Source organism: Watersipora subatra, chromosome 4 (assembly GCF_963576615.1).
Source record: "Watersipora subatra chromosome 4, tzWatSuba1.1, whole genome shotgun sequence".
Classification (NCBI taxonomy): domain Eukaryota; kingdom Metazoa; phylum Bryozoa; class Gymnolaemata; order Cheilostomatida; family Watersiporidae; genus Watersipora; species Watersipora subatra.
This window is the reverse complement of record NC_088711.1, coordinates 749,014-764,744: the sequence shown is the minus strand read 5'-3', so window position 1 is coordinate 764,744 and position 15,731 is coordinate 749,014. Positions and strand designations below refer to the sequence as shown.

General features: G+C 40.0%; 1 protein-coding gene across 1 annotated transcript in view; it reads left to right on the top strand.

Moving 5' to 3' along the window:
- Window positions 1-15,731, top strand: part of LOC137393135 (uncharacterized) — a 43,053-nt gene that overhangs the window by 25,954 nt on the left and 1,368 nt on the right. Inside the window, exons 53-84 of the mRNA XM_068079560.1 lie at window positions 124-415; window positions 479-678; window positions 1,104-1,345; window positions 1,445-1,658; window positions 2,084-2,325; window positions 2,425-2,638; window positions 3,064-3,260; window positions 3,405-3,618; window positions 4,044-4,285; window positions 4,385-4,598; window positions 5,024-5,265; window positions 5,365-5,578; window positions 6,004-6,200; window positions 6,345-6,558; window positions 6,984-7,225; window positions 7,325-7,538; window positions 7,964-8,255; window positions 8,319-8,518; window positions 8,944-9,140; window positions 9,285-9,498; window positions 9,924-10,165; window positions 10,265-10,478; window positions 10,904-11,145; window positions 11,245-11,458; window positions 11,884-12,175; window positions 12,239-12,438; window positions 12,864-13,105; window positions 13,205-13,418; window positions 13,844-14,085; window positions 14,185-14,398; window positions 14,824-15,020; window positions 15,165-15,378. Of these exons, the coding sequence (XP_067935661.1) occupies window positions 124-415; window positions 479-678; window positions 1,104-1,345; window positions 1,445-1,658; window positions 2,084-2,325; window positions 2,425-2,638; window positions 3,064-3,260; window positions 3,405-3,618; window positions 4,044-4,285; window positions 4,385-4,598; window positions 5,024-5,265; window positions 5,365-5,578; window positions 6,004-6,200; window positions 6,345-6,558; window positions 6,984-7,225; window positions 7,325-7,538; window positions 7,964-8,255; window positions 8,319-8,518; window positions 8,944-9,140; window positions 9,285-9,498; window positions 9,924-10,165; window positions 10,265-10,478; window positions 10,904-11,145; window positions 11,245-11,458; window positions 11,884-12,175; window positions 12,239-12,438; window positions 12,864-13,105; window positions 13,205-13,418; window positions 13,844-14,085; window positions 14,185-14,398; window positions 14,824-15,020; window positions 15,165-15,378 (7,224 nt within the window). The remainder of the gene's footprint in view (window positions 1-123; window positions 416-478; window positions 679-1,103; window positions 1,346-1,444; window positions 1,659-2,083; window positions 2,326-2,424; window positions 2,639-3,063; window positions 3,261-3,404; window positions 3,619-4,043; window positions 4,286-4,384; window positions 4,599-5,023; window positions 5,266-5,364; window positions 5,579-6,003; window positions 6,201-6,344; window positions 6,559-6,983; window positions 7,226-7,324; window positions 7,539-7,963; window positions 8,256-8,318; window positions 8,519-8,943; window positions 9,141-9,284; window positions 9,499-9,923; window positions 10,166-10,264; window positions 10,479-10,903; window positions 11,146-11,244; window positions 11,459-11,883; window positions 12,176-12,238; window positions 12,439-12,863; window positions 13,106-13,204; window positions 13,419-13,843; window positions 14,086-14,184; window positions 14,399-14,823; window positions 15,021-15,164; window positions 15,379-15,731) is intronic.

Here is a 15,731-nt window from a genome sequence, read left to right as displayed (position 1 = left end):
ACATGGGTGTGTTTTCACATTTACGCATTACCTGTAACTGTTCATAGCTTTCTGTACTAACTTCTGTGAAGTTACAAGCATGAGCTCAACCATTTCGATATGATTTTTCTGTTTGTTTTGAAGTGATGAAAAGTGTTCTCCTGCGCCCGAGGAATGTAAAGATATCGTTCCATACACCACCTATCCAAATAAGATCTTTGAATTGGAGACGGAAGAAGATTATTTGAACTTCTCGACGACCATTCAGAAGGCGCTGGCTAATTGTACTATAGATGAGTTAACGGCTAAATGGGGTGTCTGCAACATGATGTTCCCAAGATGTCTGATGGGATTCGAGTTACAGCTCTGTAGAAATACATGTCTAAGTACGCTTCTATCTTGCCCTCTTGTAATGACTGTTTCGAAAATACATTTCGTTGTCTCAAAAATTTCTAGCTAGTCATTTTCACCTGTTCATTTTGCAGATGCTACGTACGAGTATTGCTCCGGAGAAGGGCGAGAACAGCTGGTGATGCTGTGCATGAAGTTACCGGAAGATCGATGTTTGTCAGAGCCTATCGACAACATGATGAATATGTGTGGAGAAGATGAGTTTCCTTGCGGTGACGGAAAATGTATTCACGGGTTGAGCGTATGTGACAAGACTTATGATTGCAGGACTGGAGCAGACGAGATGTGGTACGCAATGATTATATTTTTAAACAAATCGTATTCATTATCCTACGACGACATCGTCTTCATGTATAAGAATTGTTTGGAAGGTTTGCAGTGAATTTATAGATACGCGCGCAGGTGATTTTGCTACTTGAGATATTTACACTCATAAACGATGCGATGTCAGTTGTATTTTCGATGTTCTGCGTTCACTGTAATATGTAGAAACCATATGCCGGATTTTTGAGTACTTTATGGTCTTATACGAGTTTATTGTCTCCTGCTTCATGGACAGAACTTGACTAGGTTTATTTAATGCGGTTTTCACATGGGTGTGTTTTCACATTTACGCATTACCTGTAACTGTTCATAGCTTTCTGTACTAACTTCTGTGAAGTTACAAGCATGAGCTCAACCATTTCGATATGATTTTTCTGTTTGTTTTGAAGTGATGAAAAGTGTTCTCCTGCGCCCGAGGAATGTAAAGATATCGTTCCATACACCACCTATCCAAATAAGATCTTTGAATTGGAGACGGAAGAAGACTATTTGAACTTCTCGACGACCATTCAGAAGGCGCTGGCTAATTGTACTATAGATGAGTTAACGGCTAAATGGGGTGTCTGCAACATGATGTTCCCAAGATGTCTGATGGGATTCGAGTTACAGCTCTGTAGAAATACATGTCTAAGTACGCTTCTATCTTGCCCTCTTGTAATGACTGTTTCGAAAATATATTTCGTTGTCTCAAAAATTTCTAGCTAGTCATTTTCACCTGTTCATTTTGCAGATGCTACGTACGAGTATTGCTCCGGAGAAGGGCGAGAACAGCTGGTGATGCTGTGCATGAAGTTACCGGAAGAGCGATGTTTGTCAGAGCCTATCGACAACATGATGAATATGTGTGGAGAAGATGAGTTTCCTTGCGGTGACGGAAAATGTATTCACGGGCTGAGCGTATGTGACAAGACTTATGATTGCAGGACTGGAGCAGACGAGATGTGGTACGCAATGACTATACTTTTAAACAAATCGTATTCAGTATCCTACGATGACATCGTCTTCTTGTATAAGAATTATTTGGAAGGTTTGCAGTGAATTTATAGATACGCGCGCAGGTGATTTTGTTACTTGAGATATTTACACTCATAAACGATGCGATGTCAGTTGTATTTTCGATGTTCTGCGTTCACTGTAATATGTAGAAACCAAAAGCCGGATTTTTGAGTACTTTATGGTCTTATACGAGTTTATTGTCTCCTGCTTCATGGACAGAACTTGACTAGGTTTATTTAATGCGGTTTTCACATGGGTGTGTTTTCACATTTACGCATTACCTGTAACTGTTCATAGCTTTCTGTACTAACTTCTGTGAAGTTACAAGCATGAGCTCAACCATTTCGATATGATTTTTCTGTTTGTTTTGAAGTGATGAAAAGTGTTCTCCTGCGCCCGAGGAATGTAAAGATATCGTTCCATACACCACCTATCCAAATAAGATCTTTGAATTGGAGACGGAAGAAGATTATTTGAACTTCTCGACGACCATTCAGAAGGCGCTGGCTAATTGTACTATAGATGAGTTAACGGCTAAATGGGGTGTCTGCAACATGATGTTCCCAAGATGTCTGATGGGATTCGAGTTACAGCTCTGTAGAAATACATGTCTAAGTACGCTTCTATCTTGCCCTCTTGTAATGACTGTTTCGAAAATACATTTCGTTGTCTCAAAAATTTCTAGCTAGTCATTTTCACCTGTTCATTTTGCAGATGCTACGTACGAGTATTGCTCCGGAGAAGGGCGAGAACAGCTGGTGATGCTGTGCATGAAGTTACCGGAAGATCGATGTTTGTCAGAGCCTATCGACAACATGATGAATATGTGTGGAGAAGATGAGTTTCCTTGCGGTGACGGAAAATGTATTCACGGGTTGAGCGTATGTGACAAGACTTATGATTGCAGGACTGGAGCAGACGAGATGTGGTACGCAATGATTATATTTTTAAACAAATCGTATTCATTATCCTACGACGACATCGTCTTCATGTATAAGAATTGTTTGGAAGGTTTGCAGTGAATTTATAGATACGCGCGCAGGTGATTTTGCTACTTGAGATATTTACACTCATAAACGATGCGATGTCAGTTGTATTTTCGATGTTCTGCGTTCACTGTAATATGTAGAAACCATATGCCGGATTTTTGAGTACTTTATGGTCTTATACGAGTTTATTGTCTCCTGCTTCATGGACAGAACTTGACTAGGTTTATTTAATGCGGTTTTCACATGGGTGTGTTTTCACATTTACGCATTACCTGTAACTGTTCATAGCTTTCTGTACTAACTTCTGTGAAGTTACAAGCATGAGCTCAACCATTTCGATATGATTTTTCTGTTTGTTTTGAAGTGATGAAAAGTGTTCTCCTGCGCCCGAGGAATGTAAAGATATCGTTCCATACACCACCTATCCAAATAAGATCTTTGAATTGGAGACGGAAGAAGACTATTTGAACTTCTCGACGACCATTCAGAAGGCGCTGGCTAATTGTACTATAGATGAGTTAACGGCTAAATGGGGTGTCTGCAACATGATGTTCCCAAGATGTCTGATGGGATTCGAGTTACAGCTCTGTAGAAATACATGTCTAAGTACGCTTCTATCTTGCCCTCTTGTAATGACTGTTTCGAAAATATATTTCGTTGTCTCAAAAATTTCTAGCTAGTCATTTTCACCTGTTCATTTTGCAGATGCTACGTACGAGTATTGCTCCGGAGAAGGGCGAGAACAGCTGGTGATGCTGTGCATGAAGTTACCGGAAGAGCGATGTTTGTCAGAGCCTATCGACAACATGATGAATATGTGTGGAGAAGATGAGTTTCCTTGCGGTGACGGAAAATGTATTCACGGGCTGAGCGTATGTGACAAGACTTATGATTGCAGGACTGGAGCAGACGAGATGTGGTACGCAATGACTATACTTTTAAACAAATCGTATTCAGTATCCTACGATGACATCGTCTTCTTGTATAAGAATTATTTGGAAGGTTTGCAGTGAATTTATAGATACGCGCGCAGGTGATTTTGTTACTTGAGATATTTACACTCATAAACGATGCGATGTCAGTTGTATTTTCGATGTTCTGCGTTCACTGTAATATGTAGAAACCAAAAGCCGGATTTTTGAGTACTTTATGGTCTTATACGAGTTTATTGTCTCCTGCTTCATGGACAGAACTTGACTAGGTTTATTTAATGCGGTTTTCACATGGGTGTGTTTTCACATTTACGCATTACCTGTAACTGTTCATAGCTTTCTGTACTAACTTCTGTGAAGTTACAAGCATGAGCTCAACCATTTCGATATGATTTTTCTGTTTGTTTTGAAGTGATGAAAAGTGTTCTCCTGCGCCCGAGGAATGTAAAGATATCGTTCCATACACCACCTATCCAAATAAGATCTTTGAATTGGAGACGGAAGAAGATTATTTGAACTTCTCGACGACCATTCAGAAGGCGCTGGCTAATTGTACTATAGATGAGTTAACGGCTAAATGGGGTGTCTGCAACATGATGTTCCCAAGATGTCTGATGGGATTCGAGTTACAGCTCTGTAGAAATACATGTCTAAGTACGCTTCTATCTTGCCCTCTTGTAATGACTGTTTCGAAAATACATTTCGTTGTCTCAAAAATTTCTAGCTAGTCATTTTCACCTGTTCATTTTGCAGATGCTACGTACGAGTATTGCTCCGGAGAAGGGCGAGAACAGCTGGTGATGCTGTGCATGAAGTTACCGGAAGATCGATGTTTGTCAGAGCCTATCGACAACATGATGAATATGTGTGGAGAAGATGAGTTTCCTTGCGGTGACGGAAAATGTATTCACTCGTTGAGCGTATGTGACAAGACTTATGATTGCAGGACTGGAGCAGACGAGATGTGGTACGCAATGATTATATTTTTAAACAAATCGTATTCATTATCCTACGACGACATCGTCTTCATGTATAAGAATTGTTTGGAAGGTTTGCAGTGAATTTATAGATACGCGCGCAGGTGATTTTGCTACTTGAGATATTTACACTCATAAACGATGCGATGTCAGTTGTATTTTCGATGTTCTGCGTTCACTGTAATATGTAGAAACCATATGCCGGATTTTTGAGTACTTTATGGTCTTATACGAGTTTATTGTCTCCTGCTTCATGGACAGAACTTGACTAGGTTTATTTAATGCGGTTTTCACATGGGTGTGTTTTCACATTTACGCATTACCTGTAACTGTTCATAGCTTTCTGTACTAACTTCTGTGAAGTTACAAGCATGAGCTCAACCATTTCGATATGATTTTTCTGTTTGTTTTGAAGTGATGAAAAGTGTTCTCCTGCGCCCGAGGAATGTAAAGATATCGTTCCATACACCACCTATCCAAATAAGATCTTTGAATTGGAGACGGAAGAAGACTATTTGAACTTCTCGACGACCATTCAGAAGGCGCTGGCTAATTGTACTATAGATGAGTTAACGGCTAAATGGGGTGTCTGCAACATGATGTTCCCAAGATGTCTGATGGGATTCGAGTTACAGCTCTGTAGAAATACATGTCTAAGTACGCTTCTATCTTGCCCTCTTGTAATGACTGTTTCGAAAATATATTTCGTTGTCTCAAAAATTTCTAGCTAGTCATTTTCACCTGTTCATTTTGCAGATGCTACGTACGAGTATTGCTCCGGAGAAGGGCGAGAACAGCTGGTGATGCTGTGCATGAAGTTACCGGAAGAGCGATGTTTGTCAGAGCCTATCGACAACATGATGAATATGTGTGGAGAAGATGAGTTTCCTTGCGGTGACGGAAAATGTATTCACGGGTTGAGCGTATGTGACAAGACTTATGATTGCAGGACTGGAGCAGACGAGATGTGGTACGCAATGACTATACTTTTAAACAAATCGTATTCAGTATCCTACGATGACATCGTCTTCTTGTATAAGAATTATTTGGAAGGTTTGCAGTGAATTTATAGATACGCGCGCAGGTGATTTTGCTACTTGAGATATTTACACTCATAAACGATGCGATGTCAGTTGTATTTTCGATGTTCTGCGTTCACTGTAATATGTAGAAACCAAAAGCCGGATTTTTGAGTACTTTATGGTCTTATACGAGTTTATTGTCTCCTGCTTCATGGACAGAACTTGACTAGGTTTATTTAATGCGGTTTTCACATGGGTGTGTTTTCACATTTACGCATTACCTGTAACTGTTCATAGCTTTCTGTACTAACTTCTGTGAAGTTACAAGCATGAGCTCAACCATTTCGATATGATTTTTCTGTTTGTTTTGAAGTGATGAAAAGTGTTCTCCTGCGCCCGAGGAATGTAAAGATATCGTTCCATACACCACCTATCCAAATAAGATCTTTGAATTGGAGACGGAAGAAGATTATTTGAACTTCTCGACGACCATTCAGAAGGCGCTGGCTAATTGTACTATAGATGAGTTAACGGCTAAATGGGATGTCTGCAACATGATGTTCCCAAGATGTCTGATGGGATTCGAGTTACAGCTCTGTAGAAATACATGTCTAAGTACGCTTCTATCTTGCCCTCTTGTAATGACTGTTTCGAAAATATATTTCGTTGTCTCAAAAATTTCTAGCTAGTCATTTTCACCTGTTCATTTTGCAGATGCTACGTACGAGTATTGCTCCGGAGAAGGGCGAGAACAGCTGGTGATGCTGTGCATGAAGTTACCGGAAGAGCGATGTTTGTCAGAGCCTATCGACAACATGATGAATATGTGTGGAGAAGATGAGTTTCCTTGCGGTGACGGAAAATGTATTCACGGGCTGAGCGTATGTGACAAGACTTATGATTGCAGGACTGGAGCAGACGAGATGTGGTACGCAATGACTATACTTTTAAACAAATCGTATTCAGTATCCTACGATGACATCGTCTTCTTGTATAAGAATTATTTGGAAGGTTTGCAGTGAATTTATAGATACGCGCGCAGGTGATTTTGCTACTTGAGATATTTACACTCATAAACGATGCGATGTCAGTTGTATTTTCGATGTTCTGCGTTCACTGTAATATGTAGAAACCAAAAGCCGGATTTTTGAGTACTTTATGGTCTTATACGAGTTTATTGTCTCCTGCTTCATGGACAGAACTTGACTAGGTTTATTTAATGCGGTTTTCACATGGGTGTGTTTTCACATTTACGCATTACCTGTAACTGTTCATAGCTTTCTGTACTAACTTCTGTGAAGTTACAAGCATGAGCTCAACCATTTCGATATGATTTTTCTGTTTGTTTTGAAGTGATGAAAAGTGTTCTCCTGCGCCCGAGGAATGTAAAGATATCGTTCCATACACCACCTATCCAAATAAGATCTTTGAATTGGAGACGGAAGAAGATTATTTGAACTTCTCGACGACCATTCAGAAGGCGCTGGCTAATTGTACTATAGATGAGTTAACGGCTAAATGGGGTGTCTGCAACATGATGTTCCCAAGATGTCTGATGGGATTCGAGTTACAGCTCTGTAGAAATACATGTCTAAGTACGCTTCTATCTTGCCCTCTTGTAATGACTGTTTCGAAAATACATTTCGTTGTCTCAAAAATTTCTAGCTAGTCATTTTCACCTGTTCATTTTGCAGATGCTACGTACGAGTATTGCTCCGGAGAAGGGCGAGAACAGCTGGTGATGCTGTGCATGAAGTTACCGGAAGATCGATGTTTGTCAGAGCCTATCGACAACATGATGAATATGTGTGGAGAAGATGAGTTTCCTTGCGGTGACGGAAAATGTATTCACGGGTTGAGCGTATGTGACAAGACTTATGATTGCAGGACTGGAGCAGACGAGATGTGGTACGCAATGATTATATTTTTAAACAAATCGTATTCATTATCCTACGACGACATCGTCTTCATGTATAAGAATTGTTTGGAAGGTTTGCAGTGAATTTATAGATACGCGCGCTGGTGATTTTGCTACTTGAGATATTTACACTCATAAACGATGCGATGTCAGTTGTATTTTCGATGTTCTGCGTTCACTGTAATATGTAGAAACCATATGCCGGATTTTTGAGTACTTTATGGTCTTATACGAGTTTATTGTCTCCTGCTTCATGGACAGAACTTGACTAGGTTTATTTAATGCGGTTTTCACATGGGTGTGTTTTCACATTTACGCATTACCTGTAACTGTTCATAGCTTTCTGTACTAACTTCTGTGAAGTTACAAGCATGAGCTCAACCATTTCGATATGATTTTTCTGTTTGTTTTGAAGTGATGAAAAGTGTTCTCCTGCGCCCGAGGAATGTAAAGATATCGTTCCATACACCACCTATCCAAATAAGATCTTTGAATTGGAGACGGAAGAAGACTATTTGAACTTCTCGACGACCATTCAGAAGGCGCTGGCTAATTGTACTATAGATGAGTTAACGGCTAAATGGGATGTCTGCAACATGATGTTCCCAAGATGTCTGATGGGATTCGAGTTACAGCTCTGTAGAAATACATGTCTAAGTACGCTTCTATCTTGCCCTCTTGTAATGACCGTTTCGAAAATACATTTCGTTGTCTCAAAAATTTCTAGCTAGTCATTTTCACCTGTTCATTTTGCAGATGCTACGTACGAGTATTGCTCCGGAGAAGGGCGAGAACAGCTGGTGATGCTGTGCATGAAGTTACCGGAAGAGCGATGTTTGTCAGAGCCTATCGACAACATGATGAATATGTGTGGAGAAGATGAGTTTCCTTGCGGTGACGGAAAATGTATTCACGGGCTGAGCGTATGTGACAAGACTTATGATTGCAGGACTGGAGCAGACGAGATGTGGTACGCAATGACTATACTTTTAAACAAATCGTATTCAGTATCCTACGATGACATCGTCTTCTTGTATAAGAATTATTTGGAAGGTTTGCAGTGAATTTATAGATACGCGCGCAGGTGATTTTGCTACTTGAGATATTTACACTCATAAACGATGCGATGTCAGTTGTATTTTCGATGTTCTGCGTTCACTGTAATATGTAGAAACCAAAAGCCGGATTTTTGAGTACTTTATGGTCTTATACGAGTTTATTGTCTCCTGCTTCATGGACAGAACTTGACTAGGTTTATTTAATGCGGTTTTCACATGGGTGTGTTTTCACATTTACGCATTACCTGTAACTGTTCATAGCTTTCTGTACTAACTTCTGTGAAGTTACAAGCATGAGCTCAACCATTTCGATATGATTTTTCTGTTTGTTTTGAAGTGATGAAAAGTGTTCTCCTGCGCCCGAGGAATGTAAAGATATCGTTCCATACACCACCTATCCAAATAAGATCTTTGAATTGGAGACGGAAGAAGATTATTTGAACTTCTCGACGACCATTCAGAAGGCGCTGGCTAATTGTACTATAGATGAGTTAACGGCTAAATGGGGTGTCTGCAACATGATGTTCCCAAGATGTCTGATGGGATTCGAGTTACAGCTCTGTAGAAATACATGTCTAAGTACGCTTCTATCTTGCCCTCTTGTAATGACTGTTTCGAAAATACATTTCGTTGTCTCAAAAATTTCTAGCTAGTCATTTTCACCTGTTCATTTTGCAGATGCTACGTACGAGTATTGCTCCGGAGAAGGGCGAGAACAGCTGGTGATGCTGTGCATGAAGTTACCGGAAGATCGATGTTTGTCAGAGCCTATCGACAACATGATGAATATGTGTGGAGAAGATGAGTTTCCTTGCGGTGACGGAAAATGTATTCACGGGTTGAGCGTATGTGACAAGACTTATGATTGCAGGACTGGAGCAGACGAGATGTGGTACGCAATGATTATATTTTTAAACAAATCGTATTCATTATCCTACGACGACATCGTCTTCATGTATAAAAATTGTTTGGAAGGTTTGCAGTGAATTTATAGATACGCGCGCTGGTGATTTTGCTACTTGAGATATTTACACTCATAAACGATGCGATGTCAGTTGTATTTTCGATGTTCTGCGTTCACTGTAATATGTAGAAACCATATGCCGGATTTTTGAGTACTTTATGGTCTTATACGAGTTTATTGTCTCCTGCTTCATGGACAGAACTTGACTAGGTTTATTTAATGCGGTTTTCACATGGGTGTGTTTTCACATTTACGCATTACCTGTAACTGTTCATAGCTTTCTGTACTAACTTCTGTGAAGTTACAAGCATGAGCTCAACCATTTCGATATGATTTTTCTGTTTGTTTTGAAGTGATGAAAAGTGTTCTCCTGCGCCCGAGGAATGTAAAGATATCGTTCCATACACCACCTATCCAAATAAGATCTTTGAATTGGAGACGGAAGAAGACTATTTGAACTTCTCGACGACCATTCAGAAGGCGCTGGCTAATTGTACTATAGATGAGTTAACGGCTAAATGGGGTGTCTGCAACATGATGTTCCCAAGATGTCTGATGGGATTCGAGTTACAGCTCTGTAGAAATACATGTCTAAGTACGCTTCTATCTTGCCCTCTTGTAATGACTGTTTCGAAAATATATTTCGTTGTCTCAAAAATTTCTAGCTAGTCATTTTCACCTGTTCATTTTGCAGATGCTACGTACGAGTATTGCTCCGGAGAAGGGCGAGAACAGCTGGTGATGCTGTGCATGAAGTTACCGGAAGAGCGATGTTTGTCAGAGCCTATCGACAACATGATGAATATGTGTGGAGAAGATGAGTTTCCTTGCGGTGACGGAAAATGTATTCACGGGCTGAGCGTATGTGACAAGACTTATGATTGCAGGACTGGAGCAGACGAGATGTGGTACGCAATGACTATACTTTTAAACAAATCGTATTCAGTATCCTACGATGACATCGTCTTCTTGTATAAGAATTATTTGGAAGGTTTGCAGTGAATTTATAGATACGCGCGCAGGTGATTTTGCTACTTGAGATATTTACACTCATAAACGATGCGATGTCAGTTGTATTTTCGATGTTCTGCGTTCACTGTAATATGTAGAAACCAAAAGCCGGATTTTTGAGTACTTTATGGTCTTATACGAGTTTATTGTCTCCTGCTTCATGGACAGAACTTGACTAGGTTTATTTAATGCGGTTTTCACATGGGTGTGTTTTCACATTTACGCATTACCTGTAACTGTTCATAGCTTTCTGTACTAACTTCTGTGAAGTTACAAGCATGAGCTCAACCATTTCGATATGATTTTTCTGTTTGTTTTGAAGTGATGAAAAGTGTTCTCCTGCACCCGAGGAATGTAAAGATATCGTTCCATACACCACCTATCCAAATAAGATCTTTGAATTGGAGACGGAAGAAGATTATTTGAACTTCTCGACGACCATTCAGAAGGCGCTGGCTAATTGTACTATAGATGAGTTAACGGCTAAATGGGGTGTCTGCAACATGATGTTCCCAAGATGTCTGATGGGATTCGAGTTACAGCTCTGTAGAAATACATGTCTAAGTACGCTTCTATCTTGCCCTCTTGTAATGACTGTTTCGAAAATACATTTCGTTGTCTCAAAAATTTCTAGCTAGTCATTTTCACCTGTTCATTTTGCAGATGCTACGTACGAGTATTGCTCCGGAGAAGGGCGAGAACAGCTGGTGATGCTGTGCATGAAGTTACCGGAAGAGCGATGTTTGTCAGAGCCTATCGACAACATGATGAATATGTGTGGAGAAGATGAGTTTCCTTGCGGTGACGGAAAATGTATTCACGGGCTGAGCGTATGTGACAAGACTTATGATTGCAGGACTGGAGCAGACGAGATGTGGTACGCAATGACTATACTTTTAAACAAATCGTATTCAGTATCCTACGATGACATCGTCTTCTTGTATAAGAATTATTTGGAAGGTTTGCAGTGAATTTATAGATACGCGCGCAGGTGATTTTGCTACTTGAGATATTTACACTCATAAACGATGCGATGTCAGTTGTATTTTCGATGTTCTGCGTTCACTGTAATATGTAGAAACCAAAAGCCGGATTTTTGAGTACTTTATGGTCTTATACGAGTTTATTGTCTCCTGCTTCATGGACAGAACTTGACTAGGTTTATTTAATGCGGTTTTCACATGGGTGTGTTTTCACATTTACGCATTACCTGTAACTGTTCATAGCTTTCTGTACTAACTTCTGTGAAGTTACAAGCATGAGCTCAACCATTTCGATATGATTTTTCTGTTTGTTTTGAAGTGATGAAAAGTGTTCTCCTGCGCCCGAGGAATGTAAAGATATCGTTCCATACACCACCTATCCAAATAAGATCTTTGAATTGGAGACGGAAGAAGACTATTTGAACTTCTCGACGACCATTCAGAAGGCGCTGGCTAATTGTACTATAGATGAGTTAACGGCTAAATGGGGTGTCTGCAACATGATGTTCCCAAGATGTCTGATGGGATTCGAGTTACAGCTCTGTAGAAATACATGTCTAAGTACGCTTCTATCTTGCCCTCTTGTAATGACTGTTTCGAAAATACATTTCGTTGTCTCAAAAATTTCTAGCTAGTCATTTTCACCTGTTCATTTTGCAGATGCTACGTACGAGTATTGCTCCGGAGAAGGGCGAGAACAGCTGGTGATGCTGTGCATGAAGTTACCGGAAGATCGATGTTTGTCAGAGCCTATCGACAACATGATGAATATGTGTGGAGAAGATGAGTTTCCTTGCGGTGACGGAAAATGTATTCACGGGTTGAGCGTATGTGACAAGACTTATGATTGCAGGACTGGAGCAGACGAGATGTGGTACGCAATGATTATATTTTTAAACAAATCGTATTCATTATCCTACGATGACATCATCTTCTTGAATAAGAATTATTTGGAAGGTTTGCAGTGAATTTATAGATACGCGCGCAGGTGATTTTGCTACTTGAGATATTTACACTCATAAACGATGCGATGTCAGTTGTATTTTCGATGTTCTGCGTTCACTGTAATATGTAGAAACCAAAAGCCGGATTTTTGAGTACTTTATGGTCTTATACGAGTTTATTGTCTCCTGCTTCATGGACAGAACTTGACTAGGTTTATTTAATGCGGTTTTCACATGGGTGTGTTTTCACATTTACGCATTACCTGTAACTGTTCATAGCTTTCTGTACTAACTTCTGTGATGTTACAAGCATGAGCTCAACCATTTCGATATGATTTTTCTGTTTGTTTTGAAGTGATGAAAAGTGTTCTCCTGCGCCTGAGGAATGTAAAGATATCGTTCCATACACCACCTATCCAAATAAGATCTTTGAATTGGAGACGGAAGAAGATTATTTGAACTTCTCGACGACCATTCAGAAGGCGCTGGCTAATTGTACTATAGATGAGTTAACGGCTAAATGGGGTGTCTGCAACATGATGTTCCCAAGATGTCTGATGGGATTCGAGTTACAGCTCTGTAGAAATACATGTCTAAGTACGCTTCTATCTTGCCCTCTTGTAATGACTGTTTCGAAAATACATTTCGTTGTCTCAAAAATTTCTAGCTAGTCATTTTCACCTGTTCATTTTGCAGATGCTACGTACGAGTATTGCTCCGGAGAAGGGCGAGAACAGCTGGTGATGCTGTGCATGAAGTTACCGGAAGATCGATGTTTGTCAGAGCCTATCGACAACATGATGAATATGTGTGGAGAAGATGAGTTTCCTTGCGGTGACGGAAAATGTATTCACGGGTTGAGCGTATGTGACAAGACTTATGATTGCAGGACTGGAGCAGACGAGATGTGGTACGCAATGATTATATTTTTAAACAAATCGTATTCATTATCCTACGACGACATCGTCTTCATGTATAAGAATTGTTTGGAAGGTTTGCAGTGAATTTATAGATACGCGCGCAGGTGATTTTGCTACTTGAGATTTTTACACTCATAAACGATGCGATGTCAGTTGTATTTTCGATGTTCTGCGTTCACTGTAATATGTAGAAACCATATGCCGGATTTTTGAGTACTTTATGGTCTTATACGAGTTTTTTGTCTTCTGCTCCATGGACAGAACTTGACTAGGTTTATTTAATGCGGTTTTCACATGGGTGTGTTTTCACATATACGCACTACCTGTAACTGTTCATAGCTTTCTGTACTAACTTCTGTGAAGTTACAAGCATGAGCTCAACCATTTCGATATGATTTTTCTGTTTGTTTTGAAGTGATGAAAAGTGTTCTCCTGCGCCCGAGGAATGTAAAGATATCGTTCCATACACCACCTATCCAAATAAGATCTTTGAATTGGAGACGGAAGAAGACTATTTGAACTTCTCGACGACCATTCAGAAGGCGCTGGCTAATTGTACTATAGATGAGTTAACGGCTAAATGGGGTGTCTGCAACATGATGTTCCCAAGATGTCTGATGGGATTCGAGTTACAGCTCTGTAGAAATACATGTCTAAGTACGCTTCTATCTTGCCCTCTTGTAATGACTGTTTCGAAAATACATTTCGTTGTCTCAAAAATTTCTAGCTAGTCATTTTCACCTGTTCATTTTGCAGATGCTACGTACGAGTATTGCTCCGGAGAAGGGCGAGAACAGCTGGTGATGCTGTGCATGAAGTTACCGGAAGATCGATGTTTGTCAGAGCCTATCGACAACATGATGAATATGTGTGGAGAAGATGAGTTTCCTTGCGGTGACGGAAAATGTATTCACGGGTTGAGCGTATGTGACAAGACTTATGATTGCAGGACTGGAGCAGACGAGATGTGGTACGCAATGATTATATTTTTAAACAAATCGTATTCATTATCCTACGACGACATCGTCTTCATGTATAAGAATTGTTTGGAAGGTTTGCAGTGAATTTATAGATACGCGCGCAGGTGATTTTGCTACTTGAGATATTTACACTCATAAACGATGCGATGTCAGTTGTATTTTCGATGTTCTGCGTTCACTGTAATATGTAGAAACCATATGCCGGATTTTTGAGTACTTTATGGTCTTATACGAGTTTTTTGTCTTCTGCTCCATGGACAGAACTTGACTAGGTTTATTTAATGCGGTTTTCACATGGGTGTGTTTTCACATATACGCACTACCTGTAACTGTTCATAGCTTTCTGTACTAACTTCTGTGAAGTTACAAGCATGAGCTCAACCATTTCGATACGATTTTTCTGTTTGTTTTGAAGTGATGAAAAGTGTTCTCCTGCGCCCGAGGAATGTAAAGATATCGTTCCATACACCACCTATCCAAATAAGATCTTTGAATTGGAGACGGAAGAAGACTATTTGAACTTCTCGACGACCATTCAGAAGGCGCTGGCTAATTGTACTATAGATGAGTTAACGGCTAAATGGGGTGTCTGCAACATGATGTTCCCAAGATGTCTGATGGGATTCGAGTTACAGCTCTGTAGAAATACATGTCTAAGTACGCTTCTATCTTGCCCTCTTGTAATGACTGTTTCGAAAATATATTTCGTTGTCTCAAAAATTTCTAGCTAGTCATTTTCACCTGTTCATTTTGCAGATGCTACGTACGAGTATTGCTCCGGAGAAGGGCGAGAACAGCTGGTGATGCTGTGCATGAAGTTACCGGAAGAGCGATGTTTGTCAGAGCCTATCGACAACATGATGAATATGTGTGGAGAAGATGAGTTTCCTTGCGGTGACGGAAAATGTATTCACGGGCTGAGCGTATGTGACAAGACTTATGATTGCAGGACTGGAGCAGACGAGATGTGGTACGCAATGACTATACTTTTAAACAAATCGTATTCAGTATCCTACGATGACATCGTCTTCTTGTATAAGAATTATTTGGAAGGTTTGCAGTGAATTTATAGATACGCGCGCAGGTGATTTTGCTACTTCAGACATTTACACTCATAAACGATGCGATGTCAGTTGTATTTTCGATGTTCTGCGTTCACTGTAATATGTAGAAACCAAAAGCCGGATTTTTGAGTACTTTATGGTCTTATACGAGTTTATTGTCTCCTGCTTCATGGACAGAACTTGACTAGGTTTATTTAATGCGGTTTTCACATGGGTGTGTTTTCACATTTACGCATTACCTGTAACTGTTCATAGCTTT